General features: G+C 46.4%; 2 protein-coding genes across 3 annotated transcripts in view; one reads left to right on the top strand and one right to left on the bottom strand.

Moving 5' to 3' along the window:
- Nucleotides 1-25,505, top strand: part of RAB37 (RAB37, member RAS oncogene family) — a 55,147-nt gene that overhangs the window by 11,136 nt on the left and 18,506 nt on the right. The gene's annotated exons all lie outside the window — the stretch shown is intronic.
- On the bottom strand, nt 10,043-23,998 carry CD300LF (CD300 molecule like family member f). 2 transcript variants are annotated; one of them, XM_038546662.1, is made up of 7 exons: nt 23,781-23,998; nt 16,350-16,679; nt 14,847-14,901; nt 12,834-12,946; nt 11,852-11,874; nt 11,395-11,544; nt 10,043-10,898 (listed from the first exon to the last, which is right to left on the bottom strand). In XM_038546662.1, the coding sequence occupies exons 1-7, from the start codon at nt 23,821-23,823 to the stop codon at nt 10,743-10,745; spliced, it is 870 nt and encodes a 289-aa protein (XP_038402590.1). In that variant the 5' UTR covers nt 23,824-23,998; the 3' UTR covers nt 10,043-10,742. The 2 variants fall into 2 exon arrangements, with proteins under 2 accessions (XP_038402590.1, XP_038402589.1); XM_038546661.1 differs by having other exon boundaries at nt 14,847-14,964; nt 23,781-23,996.

The following is a 25,505-nucleotide window of genomic DNA, read 5'->3' as shown; positions in this document are numbered from 1 at the left end:
CTGGGACCCCTTCCCTGAACATCTCCAAAGATCTGAGATGATAAACATCCAAACTAAAAAACGCCGGGATTCTGACCCTGGGGGATGACAGGCTGGCTGATGAAGAGAGGCTTGGGAAAGACAGAGGCAGGGGCCAGGTGAGCTCTGCAGTCATGCCCTCAAGAACTCTCACTCCCCCATGCCCAAAGAGCCCAGTCTCCTCCAGACATCATAGTGCAGTGCCACAAACACATGAGAAGGCCACACAGAGTAGTGTCTGACCACCACTTGTCTGGCCCATCCCCTGACCTATCCACCCCCTGCCTTGTCTATCCCCTGCCCTGTTCACCACCTGCCTGTTCAGTGATTTGCTTAGAGGCAGATCATTAGTCAAAGAAGAGAAGGGACCTGGGATGTAAAAAAAAAAAAAAAAAAAAAAAAAAAAAGGCTTATATCAAAAAGGCTTATATCATAGCTATGCCTTTTGCCAACTGTATTTCCTTGGTCATTCCATTCAAACAGCCCTTTACAGTTTGCAGAGCACTTGCATATAAACTGTCTCGTCTGATTTCCATAGCACAGCATAAGTGGCCCAGGTATCATTGTTGCCTGTCAAGGGGGAACTTTCTTGGTCAGGGCCCTTTTGGTTGCCAGTGACAAAACCCAAGTCAAACCATCTTAAACATAAAGAAAATCCACTGGCTCATGTAACTGAGAAACCTGAAGATGCTGCTCAGTTGGATCCAGGGATTCAAACAATGGCATCTGTCTCTGTCTCTCAACAGTCTTCCCTCTAACTCCACTTTATTTACAGGTAGGGTTCTCCTCATGGGGTCACCTGATGGCCAGAAGCTCCAAGTCACAGCATCAGGGCTGATAGTTTCCACTAAAGTCCTAGATCCAATACTTATTTGACTGAAATGAGTCATGCGCCCACCCCTGGAGGAGGAGATAGTCCCACCCAAGCCTTATCAGCCATGAGTGGAAGAAAGTGGTTTCCAAAGAAAATGAGGGTGTGTTAGCTATAGGCTAGTCATGCAAAAACAAGAGGACCCCATGGTAATTCTGGGGAAATCTGGGTCCCAATTTTTTTAAGGAGGCTCCCCACCCAGTGTAGATCGAGACCTGGGCTGAGATCAAGAGTCAATCACTCAACCAACTGAGCCACCCAGGCACCCCCTTTGTTTCTTTTTCCAGTATTTTTAAATCTTTAATGAGAAGAAACTGAGAGAGCTGAACTGAACTTGTCACTCTCCCGCTGAAACTGGGCTACTTGTGTCCCATACATGGTGTCATTTAAGACTGGATACCCAGACTTAGATTATTAATTGCCATACTTAGGTAATGAACTGATGTCACCCTATAAAGCTTATTGGGGTTGTGGAGCCAAACCTCACCCTATGGGTGGGAATAGACTTTCCTGTAGGGGAAACAGATGACCCAACTTTCAACCACCCCTGGAGGAGGTCAGAGTAGGGGCAGCGGATGAGGACACAGGATGCAAGGCTAAGGTTGGAATGAAGGGAAGTTTTTCCCCCTGGTTTTGGGACCAGGGTCAGTTGGTGTGAAGACACCTGAATTTTTCCAGTGGGAGTAAGGCATGAGCAGTCTATGGCCACACAAGGGCAGATGAGAATTGAGACAAGAGCCTCCCAAGTCCAGCTTCATGAGTGTGCCACCTGCGTAGTCACATGGGGCTCCACGTTGGGAAGGGCCCTATGATTGGTTTAATGCCCTATTGTCACTATCTTGAGATCTCAATATTTTGTACAAGGAAACCCATATTTTCATTTTGTGCTGGACCCCAAATTATGTAACTGTTGCTGCTGTAAAATAAGAACCCCTGGAGCATCCTGGTGCCTGAGTGGCTCAGTCAGCTGAGTGTCCAACTCTTGATTTCAGCTCAGGTCTCCATCTCAAGCTAGTGAGTTTGAGCCCCAAGTTGGGCTCCATGCTGTCCATGGAACCTACTTAAAAAAGAAGAAGAAGAAGAAAGAAGAAGGAGAAGGAGAAGGAGAAGGACAACAACAACAACCACCCCTGGAGGGTCTGAACCCAGGTCTGGGCAACAGTTCTGAGCTATTCTTTTGGGCACATCCCCTTCTTTTGATCTAACCTCATGCCTGGTTTCAGATGAGCCATGAGGAGATAGAGAAAAGTTATCTCATGCTCTGGGCAGAATGGCAAAGAGGTGATCAGTATCCCCACCCCTGCCACAGGGCTGTCACTGTGTCACCAATAGCATTCACTTGCAAGAACAATCTGCAAGGGTCATAGGCAGCAGGAAGCATGTCATGGAAGGCAAATCAGAACCCAAAGGTGGACAGGGGAGGCCCCAGCCTCAGGGGCAGGTGCCTGCTACATAGGGCTGGGGAAGAAGTAAATGAGACTTGCATTTGTGACTTAAGCACTGTGTTGAACAGTCAGCTTTTGTTGGTTATTGGTTAATCATAGGAGTCATTATTATTAATATCTAATTACAAAATGTGTGAAATGCAGAACAAAACTTACTTGTGATGCTGTTTCATAACCCATATCTTAAATAAAAATGGAATTACTCTCTGAAAAAAATATATATATAGTTGACCTTTGAACAATATGGCTTTCAACTGCACATATCCACTTATATGCAGATTTTTTTCAGTAAATACCGTATAGTACGGTATGGCATTTCCCTATGATTTTTCCTAATAACATTTTCTTTTCTCTAGCTTACTTTATTGAAAGAATACAGTGTGTAATACATACAGGATGCAAAATATGTGTTAATCAACCGAGCTATCAATAAGGCTTCCAGTCAACAGTACACTAGGATGTTAAGTTTTGAGGGAAGTCGAAAGTTATATGTGGATTTTCAATTGTGCCGGGGTCAGCACTCCTAACCCCCCCCCCCCCGCCATTGTTCAGGGTAGGCTGTAAATATTCATAGCTACCTCACAGGCATTTTGTCATTCACATTTCACCCTCATTTAAAAAAATATTTTATTTATTTATTCATGAGAGACACAGAGAGAGAGAGGCAGAGACATACACAGAGGAAGATGCAGGCTCCTCACAGGGAGCTCAATACAGGACTCACTCCATCCTGGGACCCTGGGATCATGCCCTGAGCCAAAAGCAGTCGCTCAATCACTGAACCACCCAGGTGTCCCTCACCCTCATTATTTTTAATGACTGTATAGTATCCCATTGTATGAACATGAAAATTCATTGTAATTCTGAAATGTTGAAGCTTATTAAAAGGCACAGAGAATACCATAACAAAAAATACATACAAAAAAGCATTTTGCTTTTTAAAAAAGTCTTGAAGGAGCCTTCTCTGGGGCATGTGAGTGGTAATTCCAAGGGACCTCTCAGAGATAGATGGTATCTGCTGGAGAGATATGGGTGCAGACCCATGCTATTACACATTGGGAACCTGAAGGTTATCGTGGTTGTTTTGAAATCACAGGCCAGACAGTGTGGCACTTTGGTGAAACTCCATTATGTAGAAGAGTCAGTGGACCCTGAGAGACATTTTGTAACAGTGCAAGGCCACTCATCAAGTAAATAAAAGACAGAACTCCACCCCAGGGCATCTGACCCAAGGCCCTGAATGCTTCTGCATTATGGGGGCATGGCCCTCCCTTGACCCCGGGGTTCTCAGAAAAAGCAAGGCTTTAACTGGAGGCCGTCCCTTCTGATGGTGACTTCCCACAATTCTAGTGCAGCCTTGGTGACAATTTCAGCCTGGCCCAGGACAAACAGTAAAGCAGAGTCAATGCCAGTGGGGGACATTCATTCGCAATGCAGATTCAAGACTCTGCCTTCTGAGCTGTCCAGATGCCATTGGAAAGTTAGCTTACTGCAGTGAGTCACCGCTAATTTGGTCTCAAGGGCAGAGGAGCCAAGCAACATTACCTCCTAGGGATTTGCTTCCATGAAACCCAACTGCAGGATAGCAACCCCAGGAAAGAAAGCCTAAACTTAACTGCCACCAACACCACTCTGGGGAAGACTCCCCCTTACTTTACCTCTACTTTCTCTCTTTTGTCCTCATGTCTCACTGCGTTTTAAGAGAAAATACTTTACCTCTCCATGGCTCCTACTTTCACTAGCCAGGGGTTTCAGCGGAAGATCACGAGGTCTCTCAGGTTTAGTCCTTCTGCTTTTTGGCTTTATTATTAATCTTGCAAAGTCAGTGTGAAATTTTGAAATGAGGTCATCGTCTGAACTTTGCAATCTTTCCAATAACCAGAGGGCTGGCACCGGGCTGTATGTCTGAGACCAGGAGCTATGACCTTTCACTTCCTTGTCACAGAAACCCTCACTATCCTTGGCAGAGGACAGCACTCTGCATGGGAATACCAGAAGGAAGCTCTTTGTGGCTACTTTTCCAATGGCAAACCAATGGCCATATCCTTAAATAACACAAAGGCACAATTGTGCATTGGTTTTATTGGGGGAGAAAAATAATATTAAAATAAAAAGAGATGCATAGATTTGTCAGTTTAGTATAGAATGCTACGTAATGCACACCAGTTCGCCTGATGACCTGGCTTATTAACATGAAGGCAAGGAAAGTATGTCAAGGGCTGTGAGCCATGTTATGCAAGTATATTCCTCCTTAGGAGAAAAAAGGCAAATAATGAGCTGTGTAGCCTTGGTGGCATTAGTAATACTCCATTGCTTCAGTAAGGTGGCAGGTACATGGGTGTTTGTTTCATTATCTTTTATAACATATGTATATATGTTATATAGATGTATCAAATATTTTGTAACTTAAAATGAAACAGTAAGCTAAAAAAAAGACAGGATGGAGGACATCTGGGCTTGCAACATAGAAGATAGGAAGCTGATGGGAAGGGATGTGGGAGGCTTCAGAAACTCCCCAGGATGGAATTTTTATTCTGGAACCCATAGTAAATACCTCCTCTCTACTGAAGTAGATTGTCTACAACACAAAGGTTTAGAATGTCTCTTCTCCATTTGTCTCTTTGTTCTTAGGAACAAAATCTTACTCCTTCTTTGTTACATGTGCTGCGAATACCAGCACTCTTACTGTTTTAGTTCTGAACTTGTCCTCAGAGATTCTGTCAGCAGAACTGAGTCTATCACCCTTTCTGGATGCAAGAACTACACACCCTCAAGACAGGGTCATGTGAGTTTGTGATCACAGTGGGCTAGTTTAAGGAAAGGCTGCTGGGCAGGGCGAATTTTATTGAAGGGTCACTTTTCCCAATTGATGTAGGGCTGTGAGGCCCCCATGAACACAACCTTAGTGTCTCAACGAATATGATTACTGGAGGCCTTTGGGGACCACATCAGCTGGGATGTAGCAGAGAGTATCCATGTCCAGAGAACAGTATGAACACGATCAGTAGCAGCCAGTCCTTAGTCCACATGTGACTACCAGACCTGAACAAAGCATCAATCAATTTGTAGGAGATTACACACACACACACACACACACAACCCAAACCATATCAGCAGAAAGCTATCAATTGTCCTTTCTTAGGAAACCTGTCTACTATTATGGCTTAAGGGTGCTCAAATGTCCTTTCTTTTTCTTTTTTTTATACCCTCCCCCCACGCCCGCCCGCTCAAATGTCCTTTCTTTTATGAAATTAGGGTCATAACAGATAGCTTAGTAGAAACTTTCTTAACCAAACCCTCTCTTAATCCATGTACTAGATTAGCCAACACTCTTCAATCTCTGGACAACTACACGCACTGATTATAATTATGTCAGTTAATCCATTTATAAACTAATCAATTAAAAATGCAAACAAAAAGGATATTGGCCAAAGGCATAATGTGTAAACAAAAAAGAGAACAGACATTTCTGCAAAAACTAGATTGAATACTTTGGAAAGATACAATAAAAGCATATGATTTAAAAAATTCTGTCAAAAAAGAAAAGGCTAACCAAATTAGGAATTAGTGAGAGAACTCATTCATGAAATATTTGGAAGAAAAACATACCAACAAAGAAAGGTTTTGCAATCTGATTGCTTCATAAGTGTCTAGAATGTCTTGCTCCATGTCAGGGAAACTGGAACAAGCGTTCTGGGACAATACAACATGGGCGGTTTGTGCAGAAACAGCAATGAGCTCTTCCTTCAGTAGACCCATAAGCAAAGATAAGACTTAGGTCTACATCAAAACACTAGCAAATTACCACACATTTAGATATTTTGAGTAGGAAGAAGTCACTTAGGGACACCTAAGTGGCTCAGCGCTTGAGCGTCTGTCTTTGACTCAAGGTGATCCCAGAGTCCCCGGATCGGGTCCTACATCAGGCTCCCTACATGGAGCCTGCTCCTCCCTCTGCCTGTCTCTGCCTCTCTGTGTGTCTCTCATGAATGGATGAATAAAAATCTTTTTTTTTTTAAAGTCGCTTAAAAAAAGAATATGCTTCCTTTACAACTCCTTGATTTAACCAACTTTTTCAATGATCTGACCAATTCTCAATGACATTTACATTGGAAAAGAATGCACCTACCTGGTAGAAGAGAAGGCTTGCCACAACAGCAATCCCTCCCAATCTAAAAATAAATTTTGTACATGATATCAACTGATTCCAGCAGTCTGGCCTTTCCAAGGCTTAGTGGCTATAAGCTCTATCTCCAAGATGTCAGGCAAAGGTAGGCTTTCAGCCTCACTTCAATCCAACATTTATCTTAATCATGTATTTTGAAGATTACCAACCCAGTATATTTTTCTCCCTCAACTGACCCTAAGAAGGCTCCATCTTCTGGAAGCCAGTAATGTGCATACAGTTGTCAAAAGGATACTGTCCCAACACTACAATTTCCAAAAGTAGGATCTTTAAATATTAATAACTTAAAAACCAAAGGAGGGAAACCCCAGCAACTTTAGACAGGCTATAAATAATTAGGCATTCAGTCGGAGCTGAGTGGTTAAATATCTTGGATTTGTCTTAACCGAATGTGCTTTCCTAGAACCATACAGCAAAATGGTACATGTCACTCTCAATTCAGACCACAGCAAACACATTTGAACTTCCTCACTCTTGCAGTAAAGGTGCTAGTCTGGCACCCAAAATCTGCCTTAGCAAAATCTTCTTTTTTTAAGATTCTATTTATTTGACAGAATGAGAGACAGAGACAGAGAGAGAGAAAGAGAGAGAGCTCAAGCAATAGAGCAGCAGGCAGAGGGAGAGGGAGAAGCAGGCTCCCTGCTTGACGTGGGGCTTGACCCCACGACCCCCAGATCATGACCTGAGCCAAAGGCAGATACTTCACAGACTGAGCCACCCAGGCACCCCTGCCTTAGCAAAATCTTTATGGAGCAGCCGGATATGGCTGAGACAACCGCATGATACCAATCTATAAACATTATGAAACCGTTTCCTTTCAAGCTAAGCTGCTTGCATATGTTTCCCTCCCTTCCCCTGGCCCTGACTACTTCCCCCAGCACTCTCTAAACTTCAGTTGAAGCTTGAACAAATTGGACTGGATGCAGGGCAGATCCCTGCAGTCATGACCCAAACCTGAAGAACCCGAATGCTTCCCGGGAGGACCACCAATCAGAAATCCGCTCCAGATGCAGAATGTAGAACGGACTGGACAGCTTTCACAAGTGTCATGAGCTAGTCAACCCCACCGCTCAGGACATGAAAAAGTCCCTTTTCAGATAGCCACCAATCCAGACAGCTGGAAGTTTGGATAAAAACATTATTGCCACTGATATATCCGGCAGACATCTTTTTAGAAGCTTAAATAAGGCAATTAAAAGTGATCAGAATGGATCTGTCTTTCTAAGTGGATTTACCTTTCCTCAGCTCAGCTAGGCTGCCAGAACCTTCCATCTCCAGCCCATATCGACTGTGCAGACAAATGGATAAAAGCAGAAGCGACCGGACTCCTCCAGTCAAACCAAACTGAGCTAAATTCTAGTCTTCCCTGTGTTTCTAGATTTACATCAGAACTGTCAAGGCACTAAACTTCAGTAGTTTCTGTGATAGATGAATTCCTTACTATCCAGAATAACCATGTACTTACAGGTTCGATTTGGTGGCTGGCTGCTTAAAAACTCAGCAATAAAGCCACTTTATGCACAATAGCTAAAATGTCACAGCAATGCACTGGCCCAATGTTTTCTGTTAATCTAACACTTTGACTCACCCTAGGTTTGCTCTGCTTTGAGCTTTTTCACTTAAAGATCCTTCTGTAGCTACTTCTTGCTCCGGGTTGAAAGCAGTCTCACAGACCCAACCAGCTTAAATGAGCAGCCCAATAATATTTAAGTTTTCCTAGGCTCTGTAATTTCTGCAGGGTGGTACAGCTCTTGCGATTCTAGGGAATCGGGACACTTGGGTGGCTCAGCGGTTGAGTGTCTGCCTTTGGCTCGGCATGATCCCGGGTCCGGGTATCGAGTCCCACATCGGGCTCCCTGAGTGGAGCCTGCTTCTCTCTCTGCCTATGTCTCTGTCTCTCTCATGAATAAATAGATAAATCTTTAAAAAAAAAAAAAAAGACAGAGAGAGAGAGAGAGAGAGAGATTCTAGGGAATCATCTTTCAGGGAGGGGAGAGCAGAAGCAAAGAGCAGTGGACATCCACCAAGGCCGCCACCCCCAGGCCACCTGGGGTGTCTGTAGCTGTGACAAGTCAGGCAACCCTGGGGAGGACACACTAACAGCAGCCCATGACCATACCTATGGCCCCTGTACCACTGAGGCACCTGCCTGTAGCCCAAGGCTAGCTCTCTGTCACATGGCCTTCATGGGTCTTCCCAAACCGTGACTCCTTTCCCTGCTGCTTCACCCCAACCCCCAGCGAAAGAGACCTAAGTGAAGTATAATAGACCTTTGTCCTCTAGGCAGGAGGAAGCATGACTCCTTCTCTTTCCCCTGGCTTCAGGAGGGCAGAAAAATTTCTCCACTTCACGTTTTTGGGAGTTTGAGGCTGAAATTCCTTAGATGCCCCAGGTGGCCTAGGATCCCCTTCCTAGAACAACAGACATAGGTGTCCTTGCTCCTGAAAGCCTGCCCTGTGTCCTCATATCTGGACCATCGTGTTATTTATTCATTCAAAGCAACATATTAACATTCAAAAGCCCACAGTGTACGAGACCTTAAAACAAGGCCGGGAGATCCAGAAGTGAATGAGACTGAGCACTCACCTTCAGGCAGCCTACAGCCTAGCAGAGAGGGGGAAACAATAAACCCACATGCCAATAAATAAGTTCATAAAGCAGTGCCTGCTATGAAGGAAGTGGAACAGGGTAACAGGGCAGAGAGAAATCGGAAGTGGTGGCAGGGGCTACAGCCATCAAGGTGTTCAGGGAAGTCTGCTCAAGGAGGGGACATTTGAGCTAAGATGTGATGATAAAAAGGAGCGAACTAGTCACACATCTGTGTGGAGAACGTTCTAGAAAGAAGACACAGCAAATGTCAATGCCCTGAGAAAAGAGTAAGCTTCATCTTGTCAGAAAGAGAGTGGTTAGAGCCGGGGTCATAGAGGCAGGCAGGGCCCCATGCATCCCCAGGACCTCCTGGGCTGCAGAGGAAGCCCCAGACGGTGATAAGCAGCAAGTGACCAGGTCTCTGCTTTAGGAAGTTCACTGGCTGCTGGAAGGAGAATGGACTCTGGGGCCGAAAAGGTAAGAGGGTTGGCTGTGTAGACTCAGCTGGTAACCACGGAGACAATGAGCCATGCCAAGATTCAGGACATACTCTGGAGGGAGGGCTACTAGGGCTCTAGAACAGAGGTGGGAAGTCTGACACCTGTGAATACTCTCTAACTGTCCCTAAACGTACACACACACCCTCGTCCTGACACATGCTGTGCAGGACAGCGGCCCGGACTCCAGACTCTGGAGCCCAAACACCCAAGTTCAAATCTCAACTCATCCACTTGCGATAAAACTTGGTAAGTTATTGAACCTCCCTGGACCTCATTCCTCATCTGTAAAATGGGGGCAATGATAAAGATGCCTCATAGGGTTGTTGTGAGGATTCAGCTAGCTACTAAGGGTAGAGCATTTAGGGAAGGCTCCTGCCACCTAGTGGGTCTGCTTCCTGTTGCTGCCGGAGCAAATTACCACATGTTTACTGGCTTCATTAATACATCGATTTATTCTCCTACAGTTCTGGAGGTCAGAAGGACAAAATCCATTTCACTGGACTAAAGTCGGGGTGTCAGCCAGGGTGGTTCCTAGGGGCTCCAGGAGACAGCCCATTGCTTGCCTTTCCTAGCCACATCACTCCAGCCTCTGACCCTGTCATCGGCCGCCTTCACCTCTTGTGAACTTCTTGCCTCTCTCTTGCACATGGACCCTTATGATTATATTTAGGGCCCACCTGGATAATTCAGAATACTCTCCCCATATCAAAATCCTCAGCTTCATACATCCACAGAGCTCCTTTTGCAGTGTTCACAGATTCTGGGGATTGAGACACAGATAACTTTGGGGGCCATTATTCAGCCCACCACACATGATAAGCAATAAATAAAGGTCAATTATTGTTATTATCATTCTTACTCTATTGGCGGCTCCAGAGCACATCCCCAACCCCCTTCCCAGCTGTATGGGAGAAAAAGGGATGGAGAGAGACCCCCATCTACCTCCTGAAGGCCGAAAGCCCCCTGAGACCAGGCCCCAAGCCCAGGTGGGGCTGGGGGTGATGCTAGCTGGACCAGGCCGAAGCTCCAGTCACCAGTTGACTCCCATGAAGTGACTGGGGGCAGAAAACAGACAAAGCAGGAATATGCTCACAGGCCTCGTGTGGGTTAGAGAAGGGGGCCCGGAGCTCAGACTAAGGTCTCTTAATGGTGCTGTATTCCATATGCTCTTGCTGGCTCCTGCTGGGAACGTGGGTATCGGGGCGACCCATGTTGCAGTAGGTTGGCTCCTGATTCGAGAGCTCCCAAGACAGAGCTGCGTAGGAAATGTCCTCCTTCGAAAGAGGGGCCTGTAATAAAGATGCACAAGGGGTCAGAGAGGCAGGCAAGAGGCTTTGGCCATGGACGGAGGAGACCCTGGGTGAGGTGGGGACACAGAGCCCTCAGGGCTTCTGAATGCTACTCCTATACCCTCCAGTCCCTCTCCCTTCACCCTGCCAGCTCCCTGAGCTCCAGCCACAGCTGAAGACCCTCCCTCAACTCCATACCAGGGGATCACAGTTCACATGGAATTCCAGATCATTCGCCCTGTCCAGGTCTCTGCTGCCAAGCATGAGGGCCATGTCTGATGGAACTCTGAGTCCCCAGGGCTCAGGCCTGCTATGGAGACACTTCCAAAAGCTGAAAGTCTGGGGGAGCTGGACAGGCAAGTCTTTCCATGGCTGTGGCTTGGCCCAGCACCTGCCCCTCCTCCTCCACATCCCCAGGAGCAGGAGAAAGCCCATCCTCAAAGCGGGGGCAATGGCAGATCTGGCTCCAAGCCCCATAGCTCCACCAAGTACACACCATGGTGACGTATTCCACTTCCAGCTGATCATCCAGGACAGAGAGGGAGGGCTTTGCACAGGCCTTCTTCTTGGAAGAGTTGCGGGAGATTTGGGTTGGCTGCAGGGTCAGGTTTGCATAGCAGAGGTCCCCCTCCTGGGGCTGGAGCACCTTGGAAAGAAAGCCCAGGTCCTCTTCCCTGGAGGGACACAGACTCTGTGCTTCCCTGGGTTTCCCTCTCTCAGCTTGCTCTGCAACTTCCACACCTGCTCCCTTCCAGCCCCCCCCCCACTTCAGGCTGTTTCCAGCATCCACTCCCCATCCTCCCAGGCCCTACAGGTGGGCTATGAGCACACAGACACTTGGGCACATAGTTTGTTTGATACATCTGGACCTCAGTGCTCTTCGGAGAAGGAAATGAGGATGGAGAGAAAGGAGCTGTCTGGGGTCGCTGGTCCGACCTTGGGGATTCTCTTACCTGCTCTGGGGACATCTCAGCAGCTAAAAGACAAAAACAATCAGAATGAGAAAGCCTGTCCCTAGACTTGCAGGGCCCCCAGGTCTGGGGAAGAGAAATCTGGACGAAAAGAGGTGACTTAGGCTCCAGGTGACTTAGACCTGGTTCTAAATCTGATTCCTCAAATGACATGCTCTGTCACACTGGTCACTTCACCTCCCTGAGCTTCCACTTCTCCACCTGAGAAATAAGAAGACCTCGCCCATCTCCCCCACATCATAGAACAGCGATCAGGGCCCTGCCACCAATCAGCGCCCCCCAAGGATAATTTCCCTGCTGTGCAATTGCTGGCTCAGACTAACTTCTGCCAGAAGTCCTGCCTGGAAAGCCCCCATTTCTCTACTGGATTGGTCATTCAGGAGTCAACTCACAGTCACACTTGCCTTCCCAGCTTCCCAGGGTGCTGAATCCCTCCCACCCCAGCTCCATGGCACTTGATTTATGTCTGTCTGGTCATCTTTGTCCCATTGAATTTCGCTTCAGGTGGACTATGGTCTGCTGGGCAGCTGAGCCAGTCCCCTCCTTGCATCGCTGGTGCTTGGTCATGCCCAGCACACGAGTGCCCCATCCAGATTGCTCTCTGAGTGGGGTACGCCAGCTGGGTCAGCGCTTCGTGGACCAGCTTTCAAGGGCTTCTGGTTCCTGTTTCTCCCTGCCCACCCAACCTTCCACTTTAGAGACAACAAAGAAACAAGAAGTTCTTTTCTCCTGATTTTTAGTTTCAAAAGCCTAGCTACTGAGGACTGCAGAGCTAAGTTCTAAGAACTTAGCTTGCAGATAGACACTGGGGAGGAGATGTGATGAGCAAGAGTGGGCTGCCCCTCCTCTTTGACCATGCTGTGGCATGGGTGCACTTACCATGAGAATGCGGAAACAGAACCAGCCAACAGCCCCATACTCCCACCCAACCCAGCCTCAGTGCAGGTCAGCCATATTTGATCACCTTTCTTCTGCTGCTTCATGATTCTCAAAGTCAAGAGTGAGGCTGCCACCAGGAGAAGCAGCAACACAGCCAAGATGGTGGGAATCAGGACGCTGAGCGTCATGGCATTATCCCTGGAAACAATAAAAGAACACCATGCACCCTGGCCCACCTCTTGCTTCTGGGCCACACCCCAGGCACCTGATAGCAGAGAGGGCCACATACCTTTTGACCTGCAAGCCTGTGGTTTCTAGCCTAGGAACCCCACTCCTGGGTACCCTCAGAGATGGTAAAAAAAAAAAATTAAAGGAGAGGAAGATTCCACAGGTTTCTGCGGGTGTAGACACCTGACAGAAATTGTATGGCGACAGGCTCTGGGAAGGTCTCTCTGCTTGTACATTTGCCCCTGCTGTACTGGATTAAAAAGTGTCCCCCATCCCCATAATTCATGCTCATTCAGAACCTGTGAAGGTGACCTATTTGGAAATAAGATTTTTGCAAATGTAATCAAGTTAAAATGAGGCCCTACTGCATTGAGAGGGGTCCTAACCCAATGGCTGGTGTCCTTACAAAAGGGAAATTTAGCCACTTACAGATACGTGCAGGATGAAGGCCATGTGATAACAGAGGCAGAAATAGGGGTCATAGTGCCACAAGGCAAGGAGTGCCAAGGATGCCCGGCAGCCACCACATTCTCCCTTTGAGCCCCAAGAACCAACCGTGCTGACATCTTGATCTCAGACTTCTGGCCTCTAGACTATATGTAAATAAACAACTGTTGTTGAAGTGGCCTGAGATGTGGTGCTTTGTCAAGGCAACCTGAGCAGACTAATGCAAAGACTATCTCTTATTCATCACTAGTCACAGAATTTATAGAATAAACTCATCAATCAATGAATTAATTAACTCCATCTGACCCATTAATTATCTCTCCACTATAAGTACCTAGAGGACAAACAGCTTGATTTATTCTGTTCATCCTAGTATTCTCTTGTAACCCCCAAAACAGTGATAGGCTTTAGTGGGGGCTCAATAATTATTTGCTGAATGAATGAATGAATCCATCTCATGCTGATCAAAGACCTTAATTGGTACTTATATACAGCTTTGATTCATAAAATGAGGAAATTCCTTAACTATTACTTACTAAAAGAAGATTAATAGAAAGAAACTTTTGAAACAGAGGACAAAGGGAAGAAGGATAGAGAGGGGGTCCTGGGTGAGGGCCCCAGTCTCAGTGGGGGAGCTTCCATTGGGATTCTGCAGGAAGGCCCAGCAGAAGGAGATGACAGCAGTCAAGAGTACCAAGAAGGAGATGGAAAGAGGCCTCCCAGGTTCAAAAAACCACTCCGGCTGCATTGGTTGGGCAGGAGCCTAAGAGAGGCTCAGTTTCTTCCTCTATAAAATAGGCATTTGTACCTGCTTACTCGTCCTCATGAAGCAAGGTCCAAGGATTAACAGCCAATGGACAGAGAAGCCCTGTGTGAGCTGTCAGGTGTTCTCAAGATGGGACAAACCATCAGTACTGTTCCTGTCATAACAATAATTAAGGGAAATAGGATGTCCCCAAGCTCTCCCTGTTCTTCTGGTATTTGGACCAAGAGCCATCCCTGAGGCCCTACGACACCCATGCCCCTACACACCCTGCCCATGCCATCCACACTGATTATCTGCTCACCAGTCTCCTACCCTGCACTCCGAGTTCCAGGGGGAAACTCCATGCCTATACCTCCTGAGCTCAACAAGGGGCTGGCTATGCAGATGTTAACTCAGTAGAAATGAGATAGAAGAGTGAATGTGCCAATACATGTACAAACTGTACTGAGCTCCAGGAGGAATGATCTGGGTAGGTTCCAAAGGACACTGTGGGGCTTGATAGCAAGTGGGAAGAGCCCCTGGCATTCTTGCCCTCTCTGTGGAGGCTAAGGGTCTGGGGACAAGCTCTGGCTGGCACTTGGGAGTGCAAAGCATTCTACCATTGGAGGAGTTTGGGCTAAGTAGGCCAAAGGAAACAGCATACCGGAGCTGGCTTACCTGTCATTGGAGTGGGAGCTGGTCACAGTCGGGGGGTCTTTGGTCTCCGCTGGCGCTGTGGACATGTTGGCTTTTGAGGTGGTGGTGGTGGTGGTGGTGGTTGATACTGTAGTTGGTGCTAGGCATACAGACCAGATTATACACTATTCAGCCTGCTAACCTGCCCACAGCCCTGGATGTGGCTGAGCTTGCAGGGAGCCTGGAGCTAACCTGGAGCTGGGCCGTGGGAAGGGCCTATCACCTGGACTGCTTATATCTCCCTGGCCACTAGGAGACTCAGCCTCAGGGGCAAGAAGGACTGAGTACAGGTCCAGGGAGGATGTTAAGCAGGCCCTGAAAGGATTAGAGGGTGCCTAGGACCTCAGGGCAAAGGCAGATGGAGTTCAGCTGGACTTGAAACACTCACTGCTTATGACAAGGCCTCTGCCAATGCCTTTGCCAATCTTACGCATCCAGAAAGGACAGGCAGGCCCCATGGCTAACGTTCCCAAGATCTGTGACTTCTAAGGTCAGGGCTACCCCTGAACAAACTCATAATGTTCTGTAAGAGCCTTTGCTTTGGGCAAGTTATTAATCTTCTACAGCAAGGAGAATCACTTCTCAGGACCATTTTCTGGATTCGATGAGACAGTGAATGTGTTGTGCTTTGCAATGGTAACCTGCCTCACAGATTCAGGTAGGATCAGGGCTCTGGGGACTCCATGCTGTCCCCTTACCACAAGTGCCCTGTGAGCTGGTGCTGCTTGTCCAAAGTTCAGAGAAGCAGAGCCCAACAGACCCAACTCATTCAAACCAAGGCACCAAGATTTTTGAGCTACCCCTCCCAGGAGCATTTGCATTCTAGAAGTATTTAGGAAGAGCACATCATCAAGCCGAAATGCGTATATGGCTTGTGATGAGATTTCAGGCACCAGAAATGCAGCCCTTTGACTGAGAAGGCCTTTCTGGACTTTAGGAATCAACCACAGCTCCTCCACTGTGCTGGGCCTCTTCCCTCTCAGACTGTGTATGGAACAGGGGCTAGGAAGAGCCACTATGAAGTCCCGGCCCAAACTCCAGAAAGAGCAGGGACATGTGGGCACCAGAGATCCAGGAAGTCATTGGCAGGAGTTGGAGTCTCTGAGACCCACAGAAGAAAGTCCTTTTGGCCCATGGGCTGAAACTGGGACCTCCACTTTGATCTCTGTGGGCAACAGACTCGGGCACTACACTGTGCAGAGACCACCTGCCCAGAAAGGCTTGATCCTGTCCTGGAGGACATGACTGCAGCCATGAGAGCATCTAAGAGAAGCCCTGGCCTTCCCAACAAGGGGTCAGTTAGGTTTCTAAGAGAACTCAGGACTCAACCACCCTGTGTGACAGTCCCTTCCGAATGACACTTAAATCACTGGAGAGGAACCTCAGGGACCAGGACAGAGGAGGCTCTGAAGACACACACACATTCCCTCTCTCTCACTTCTCTCTCTCTCTCTCTCTTTCTCTCTCTCTCTCTCTGTCTCTTACCTGGGTCAATGGTCACTTTAACTTCAACCCCAAGGTCAGTTCCAGATTTCTCAATCCCACACCAGTAGATGTCTGTATCAGTTTCCGTGAGCTCCTCCATGGTCACAGAGAAGGTGAAGTTTTTCTGATTGTCTCTAATTGACACCTTGTTTTTCTTTACCTTCTGCTCTGATCCTGTTGTTTGAACAAGGATATTGCACCTTCGCCAAATAGATCCTCGACACCACCACTTACTGTAGGTCTTCCAAGTTGATGCATAGCAACACTCCACAGTCAATGAGCCCCCAACCAAGCCTCTGACAGCGTTTGGACCTGTGATTTCATATGAACCTGGAAAACACAAACCCAGGTGCCTGTTACCACCCCACCCCCTAAGGGCAGAGCCACAGCCTCATGCATCAGAAATAGCTCCAATAAACCCAAGTGCTTGATACGTTGAGTAACAGTCTAAGTGGGAATATACCTTCCACAAGACAGAACTTTGTCCTTCAAAACTCCACTGGAAAAAAAAAAAAAAAACTCCACTGGGTGAAAACCATCACAAAAATCCCCTAAGAGCACAACTATACATCTCAAAGAAACAAAAATGTCCACATTGAGGAATGACAGTTTCCTATAATACACTCCTCCTGCCCCCCATGGCCAATGTCACCTGGAGAGCAAATGACCCAGGCAAAGGTATGGCCCCAGTCCACTTCAGCCCATTGTCCTCATGCAAGGTGTGGGCTCTGTGGTATAAGATCTTTTCATTTTTCTAGAATAGCCATGAATCTGGATTTTGTCTATAGATTTCTCTATTCTGAAATCTATGTTTCATGCAGACATAGTCATACAATGTGTGGCCTTTTGTATCTGGCTTCATTCACTTAGCGTAATGTTTTTAAGATTCATCCACATTGTAGCATGTGTGGGCACTGCAGTCCATGGTAGGGACAGGCCACATTTTGTTTATCCATTCATCAGTGGATGATATATGGGTTGTTTTCACTTTTTGGCTATTGTGAATAATGCTGCTGTGAACATTTATGTACTACTGGTATTTGCACGGAGATGTTTGTCAATTCTCTGGAGTACAGCATACCATAGGACACTAAAAAAGATAAGTGGGGAGGGGAAGGGTTTCCAGAAGCATTGCTGGATCCTGTCACCTCTCCACCAGCTCCACTCAGGTAAGTGCAGGGAGATGAAGAAAACAACATAAAATAACAGATCACTTCTTAAGCTACAAGAAAGTAGAAGAGTCTTTATAAAATCTCTGAATGAAAGGGAGCACTTTCAAGGTTTAAAAATTCATGGAAGACATCACACAAGAGTCAGTAAATTCAACCATATGTAATAAAAAAATGTAACACTCAGACATACTGCAAAAAAAGACTGAATGGAGGCAAAGAACAGACTGCAAGAAATATTTAGAACAAATAATGTAGAAAAGAATTAATAGTCATTTTATGAAAGAGTGTAAAGATAAACACTAAGATTCCATTTAGAAAATTGGGAAGAGGCAAGAAAAGGCAAGTCACAATGAAGAAATTCAGGTAGATAATAAAATTGGAAGTGTTCCATTTAAATAATCTAGTAAATGAAAATATTTTAAAGTGGTGTCATTTTCACATATGAAGCCAACCAAGTTTTGTGACTACTATATTGCTGACATGGGTGACATGGCACAGACACTCAGAGGAGCTACTAGTAGAGACATAACAGTTCCAACCACTACCAAAAGCAATGTAGCAATTATATTTCAAAATAATCATTCCCCTTGCTCCAGTGATTATATGTCTTGGATTTGGTCCTCAGGAAATGATCAGAGAAGCTAACAAAAACATATGCACCAAGGCTCCTTACATAATTATTTAAAGAGGAAAATAAAGGAAACAAAGTCAACAGCCATCAATTGGGGAAATAAACAATGAGCTATAATGCAGACACTGATAATTATGCTTAGAAATACTGTTAATTATGCAGAAAATCCTCATATGAAGTGAAAAAAATTTAAATATCATATACCACATAATCTCAACTAACTTTTAAAATAGGCATTGAGGGGTTCCTGGATGGCTCAGTGGTTGAGTGTCTACCTTCGGCTCAGGGCATGATCCTGGGGTTCCAGGATAGAGTCCCACATCAGGCTCCCTTCAAGGTGCCTGCTTCTTCCTCTCCCTGCATCTCTGCCTCTCTCTCTGTTTATTTCGTTAATAAATAAATAAAATATTTTTTAAAAAAATAAAATAGGCATAGAAAAAAAGATTAAAAGGAAATAAGTAAAAATATTAAATTAACATTAGGTTGTCTTGGACATTAAAATCAGGGACATAAAGGTATTTTATTATTCCTAACTCTTCATTTCTTTTCTGTACCCTCCTAAGTATCAACAATGAGCATTTATTACTTTCAAAATGATAGGGAAAAAAAATACAGACTGGACAGACTGTTCCATAGCATAGAGGGTCACAGTCAGAGAAGGAGAAGGGACATTGAGGATGAGGTGAGGCCACACACAAAGAATGCAGCAGCCTCTGGACCATGGAAAAGTCAAGGAATCTGTTTGTCCCCCAAAGCCACCAGAAGAAATGCAGCCCTGGTGACCCTTTTGGACTCCGACTTCCAGACTGCAACATTATAAATTTGTGTTGTTTTATTTTTTTTAATTTTTTATTTATTTATGATAGTCACAGAGAGAGAGAGAGAGAGAGAGAGAGAGAGAGGCAGAGACATAGGCAGAGGGAGAAGCAGGCTCCATGCACCGGGAGCCCGATGTGGGATTCGATCCTGGGTCTCCAGAATCGCGCCCTAGGCCAAAGGCAGGCGCCAAACCGCTGCGCCACCCAGGGATCCCAAATTTGTGTTGTTTTAAAGCACTAAGTGTGCAATAACTTGTCCCAGCAGCCTTAGGAAACTCATAAGGTAGCATTAACCCATCTCACCTGAGCACTGGCACTGGGCCCGACTCTGGAACTATCTGCTCCACTGGCTTCTTAGAACCATCTGTCCAGAGGCCCCCTCCCACCAACTTTGGCAGAGTACCGGTCCTTCTGTCTGCACCCTCCTGACACAGAAGGCAGCCCTGAGCCCCAAAGAGCAGCATCCTCTGCAGGCAGGCATGGTTACTCACAGACTAGTTGATGGAGAGTAATCCTAGATGAAAAAGAAGCTGAGCCCCAGGGGGAGGTGACAGACTCTCCATCAGGAGTGACAGGACTACACCCCAACTCCAGCACAGCACAGGACATTTGCCAGCCTCTGCTCTGGGCCAGCACACTTGGGTCTTGTCCATGTCCGCCACCACTTATGGTGAGGTTGAAGTTGGACAAAGCAGCTAGATTTTCTCTGAAAATATAGGATGATTAAAAATCTCTGCCTTGGGCAGCCCAGGTGGCTCAGCGGTTTAGCGCCACCTTCAGCCCAGGACATGATCCTGGGGACCCGGGATCAAGTCCCACTTCGGGCTCCCTACATGGAGCCTGCTTCTCCCTCTGCCTGTGTCTCTGCCTCTCTCTCTCTCTCTCTCTCATGAATAAATAAATAAAATCTTTTTTTAAAAAAATCTCTTCCTTTCTTACAGAAAGTGAAGACTATAAAGCCCAGTGAGAGCTCTGGTTGGTATTTGCTTCTTATATACCTTTAAAACAACAAACTCTTTAGGAGCGGGAAGCAGTGCAGCGTAAACTTGTTATGGAAAGTTCAGTGGGAGAGGCTAGGGAGGGGGTATGAAGGTTCACAGCCCAGACCAGGTTCCTGCTAGACACACAGCTGTGCCTCTGGCTTCGCACTGGTGTTCCCACTCTGCCTTGGTCATGCACACGCACACACCAGTGCTGCTCTCACATCTGCTCACCAAGTTCCCCTGTTTCCAGATGTCCGGGGGAAAAAAGAAGCAGTCCTTGATATGCACTCACCACCCTACTGATTTGCCTCCCAATGGCTCACCCAGAGTCTGCCCTCTCCATTCCCATGACCATTCCCAGCTTTGCCTTTCCCAGCCTTGTGGTCCTGGACATGTCACTTTCTTCCCCTGAGATTTATCCACCCAATCTGGTGGATATCCACCCACCAGGCTGTTCTGAAGCATGCCACAAAGCGCCATAGCCAGTCCATTCTTTGGGCCTGTCCAGGCCAGACTCGTGGCCCTATCACAGCCTTCCTGCTCACTGTTTCCTTCCTGTGCCCAAAAAGTTGCCACCAATCCTAAGGCCTGCTCCTTCTCGTCCTACAGGCCTCTGCTCAGATGCCTCCTCTCAGAGGCTCCTTGCGGCCCACCCCATCTACAAGCACCAGCCCCTGCCCCCTGAGGCTCACTGTGTCCGGTCACCTAGCTCCGCTCTCCTCACAGCATGCACCACTTCTTGGAGGTATCATTTTCATTTCTCCGACCAAGGGGGTGGATGACCAAATTAAACCATGCAAAAGACTCACAAATCATAAAGGGCTGCCCCCTTGCCGTGAACACCTTCTTCCAGAGCCTCAGTCTCACAATGCCAAATGCTACTGGGAGATTTTTCTCAGGAGAATTCTACTGCTCCTGAGGCTTCCCTCTGATCTTTGGTTATGTTCTTATTGACATATGATTTCCATATCATACAATTCCCTCTTTCAAAGTGTACAGCTCAATGATTCTTAGGGCTTTCACGAAGCTGCTCAACGTTCACTACACCTAATTCCAGAACATTTTTATCACCCCCAAAAGAAATGCCTCACTCAATTAGCAGTCACTCTCCCTTACTCCTTCCCCCAAGCCACTGGCAACCACTAATCTACCTTTTGTTTCTATGAATTTAGGTATTTCAGATATTTCATAGGCATAGGATCATAGGATATATGGCCTTTTGTGTCTAGATCCTTTCACTTAGCATAATGTTTCCAAGGTTGGTCTGCGTGGTAGCATGTGTCAATATTCATTTGTTTTTATGGCTAATATTCCATTGTATGAGCATGCCACATTTTATTTATTTATCCACCAGTTGATGTATATTTAGGTTGTTTCCAGTTTTCAACGATTATGAATAATGTTGCCATGATCATTTGCATACAGGTTTTTACATAGACATATGTTTTCAATTCTCTTGTGTATACATCTGGGAGTGGAATTGCTGGATTATGTGGTGACCACATGTTTAACATTCTAAGGAATGTCAAATTGTTTTCTTTTTTTTTTTTCAAATTGTTTTCTGAAGTAGCTGCACCATTTTACATTCTCTCTCTCTCTCTCTCTTTTTTAATATTTATTTATTCATGAGAGACACAGAGAGAGAGAGGCAGAGACACAGGCAGAGGGAGAAGCAGGCTCCATGCAGGGAGCCCAATGCAGGACTTGATCCCGGATTCCAGGGTTGGGCCCTGAGCCAAAGGCAGGCGCCCAACCACTGAGCCACCCAGGCGTCCCCACCATTTTACATTCTCATGAGCAATGGATGTCCTCTCCAAATAATGTCAAGAGTCTCAGTGTTCAGTTCTATGACAAGGAAAGATGGGGAGTATAGCAATCATATTTTTTCCTCTCCATGAGATACATTCACTCATTCAGCTAATACTATTTGTTTAATCTACAGACAAATAGTATATTTTGCAGGTGCAAAAATCCCTGCCTACCTAAAGCTTACATTCTTTCAAGGTGGGGGAAGGGAGGAATCAGACAGTAGAGAAAAATAATGCAAGAGAAATGCAATTTTAATGAGGTTTCTTACTTATAAAGGCCTCAGTGAGGGATCCCTGGGTGGCGCAGCGGTTTGGCGCCTGCCTTTGGCCCAGGGCGCGATCCTGGAGACCCGGGTTCGAATCCCATATCGGGCTCCCGGTGCATGGAGCCTGCTTCTCCCTCTGCCTGTGTCTCTGCCTCTCTCTCTCTCTGTGACTATCATAAGTAAATAAATAAAAAATTAAAAAAAAAATAAAAAAAAATAAATAAAGGCCTCAGTGAGAATCAAAGACATGCAGAATGTGAAGGACTGCAACCTGTGGCTATATGAAAAATGGCATTCTGGGCAAGTACAAAGGCCCTGAGGCAGGAATGTACTTAACATGGTCAAAGAACATCTAAGAGACCGTTTTCGCTGCAGTGGGTTGAGCCGAGAGAGGAGAGTAGAAGAGGCAATCGGGAGGTGATGAGGTGAGAGAATCAGGTGACGCACCTTTTAGCTTCTGTAAGGACTCTGTGTTTTTACTCTAAGCATAATCAGAGGTCATTGGAGGGTTTTGACCAGAGGAAAGACAAGATCTGGCTTGCATTTCCCAAGGACCATTACGGAATATGAGAGAAGAGATGAATGACCCCAGGTTTTGCCTGAGCACCTAGAAAAGATGGAGCTGCCCAACACAAAGATGTGAAAGAAAGGAATTTGAAGTAGAAGATATGTTCAGGTCACATTTGAATTGTCAGCATCTTAGCGAAGAGTTGAATGGGCAGTTGACTCAAAGATTCTGGGGTCCAGGGTGATATCCAGGCTAGTGATACATCGGGCGTCATCTGGATAGAAGTGATATTTAAGCCAAGAGAAGAGAAAAGATCAAGAAGAGAATGGCTCTAGAAAGAGAAGCCCAAATCGAGTCCCGTGGCCCTCCAGCATTTCCAGGTCAAGAAAACCCCCTTAGTTTTTAATCAAAATGGTATCCATCAACTTAGAGTTTCCTTTCACCACCCTGCACCCTCATCTCAGCCCCTCAGCAACTTCTATTATTCCTTCTACCCCAAAGACGTAGAACCACCTCTCCCTCACTGTCTGGCAAACTCCTTGGTTTTCTTCCTCCAAAGCTGCCTCTATCTTCCCTCCTTCCATTCCCCATATGGCATTCTCAAAGGGTGACAGTGCAGGAGCAAGTGTTCACCAGCTCTCCTGAGCAACCAGGGCTCCTCTAGACAAGGGGGTCCCATCAGTCTGTACGTTTGGAATTATCAGCCCCTGATAATACTACCCAGTCTTTTGCAGGATGAGGAATGGGGTGGATGACACACACAGACCCACTACTTAGAGAAACTGCTTAGAAACGGACCCTGCCAGAAAGGGAGACAGAACATGAGAGACTCCTAACTCTGGGAAACGAACAAGGGGTGGTGGAAAGGGAAGTGGGCAGGGGGTGGGGGTGACTGGGTGACAGGCACTGAGGGGGGCACTTGATGGGATGAGCACTGGGTGTTATGCTATATGTTGGCAAATTGAACTCCAATAAAAAAAAGAGAGAGAAAGAAAGGAAGAGAAGAAAGAAAGAAGAAAGAAAGAAAGAAAGAAAGAAAGAAAGAAAGAAAGAAAGAAAGAAAGAAGAAAGAAAGAAAGAAAGAAAGAAAGAAAGAAAGAAAGAAAGAAAGAAAGAAAGAAAGAAAGAAAGAAAGGGACCCTGCTTCTCAGCAGGACCCCTTGCTGGGCCCCTACTCCTCCCTCCACCAGCCATTTCATCCTGCCCCCAAAGTTCTTCTCTAGCACAGACCCAGGACTCACTCACCTGCAACTCGGAAGAAGGGGAGGAAGAGCAGTAGCAGGTGCATTCCTCTCTTCTCACAAGTCCCGCTTGGTGAAGCTAGTCAACTCCGACTCAGCTCCTGTATCATCCAACCCTTCTGCTTTCCCCACTTTTGCACTTCCTCCTTCAGCCACTTCTCACTGATGAGTAAGCAAAAAGAGGAAGGAGATAGAAAGGGTGAAATCTCAAGGCAACAAGCAATGCAACAAGTCTCAGTGATCGTGAATAAGCTTTTGAGAAATACCTTCCTGTCTTCAGCCACAAAGGATTCTGTAAAAAAAGAGGACTTTGCTACTCCTTCCAGGCCTTGAGGAAATTTGCAGACATAGACCCAATGGATGGGGCTGGCTCTTACCCAATCCTTCCTCTGTTGGGAAGACTAGGAAGAGAGAACCCAGTTATATCACAGAGGTCCTGGAGAGCCGAGGCTGAGGGACAATGACAGAAACGTGGAATTTCAGGTGTAGCTTTGGGAGCCAAGAACATCAGGAGTTCACCTGTTGGGGAACTTGGGCCAAAGCCCAGAAGCCAGAGGAGAGATTCTAGACCAGAGAGTGGAATGAGGAGGTAGACAGTATCAAATCCCAGATGGCAAAGAAAGGAGTTCAAAGAGTAGAGGTATGTGAGTAGGGACCTACTGGTCCAATGGGCAAGAGGGGCCTCTGTCCTCAGAACATACTAGAAACTCTCGTTGCGGTGCCCCAGACCACCGAGTAAGAACCTGTGGCTATTGATACCAGCCTCCAGAAACTTTTCAGTTATATAAAGGACTCCTTCCTAAAGAAAACTGCTCATTGCTCATAGCTATTACCCCCTCTCTCCCCACTCCCCACCTTATAATAACTACCTATGGAAGTAGGAAGAAGGTCAGTGCCAGCTTTGTCTGTCTTACTCCTTCTTTCTGACAACTTTGTGTCCATCCCCTACCTGCCCCATCAGGATCCCAGCAAGCCCCAAGGGGGAGCACAGAAACTAGGGAAAGATAGGACCCTTTCTCAGATTTTGCCCCTGGAGCCACTTTTGCTAAGTGTCACACACACTTAAGTGTCACATGCCATCTTGAGAAGCGAGTGAGTCCCAAGGAGGGGCATAAGCTCCTCACATCCTAATCAGAAATGAGTAGGTGTGTAGGAGGCTTATTTGCACACACACACAAAAACACAACAGTTGATAAGCCAAGTGTTTCCAGGATGTGGCCAAAGACGGCCTTCCACTTTACATATCTCCAGACCATAAAGTAAGATCAACAATTTGGGGTGAGGCCTCAGTCAGCCCTTGGTCCTCACTGCTCAATGAGACTATCCTCTGCACTGTATAGTTAGGCTGAGAGACATCAGCCTTTTTTTTAATGGCATTTTTTTAATAATAAATTTATTTTTTATTGGTGTTCAATTTGCCAACATACAGAATAACACCCAGTGCTCATCCCGTCAAGTGCCCCCCTCAGTGCCCGTCACCCATTCACCCACACCCCCTGCCCTCCTCCCCTTCCACCACCCCTAGTTCCTTTCCCAGAGTTAGGAGTCTTCATGTTCTGTCTCCCTTTCTGATATTTCCTACCCATTTCTTCTCCCTTCCCTTCATTCATTTGGGGAATATAAATAATAGTGAAAGGGAATAGAAGGGAGACATCGGCCTTTGCAACAGGAACACTATTTGGCTTCCAGGGGAAATGACTGAGGAATTGAACAAGTTGGGACATCCCTG

Source organism: Canis lupus, chromosome 9 (genome assembly GCF_011100685.1).
Source record: "Canis lupus familiaris isolate Mischka breed German Shepherd chromosome 9, alternate assembly UU_Cfam_GSD_1.0, whole genome shotgun sequence".
Classification (NCBI taxonomy): domain Eukaryota; kingdom Metazoa; phylum Chordata; class Mammalia; order Carnivora; family Canidae; genus Canis; species Canis lupus.
The sequence above is the reverse complement of the archived record's forward strand: the minus strand, read 5'-3'. Positions and strand labels throughout refer to the sequence as shown.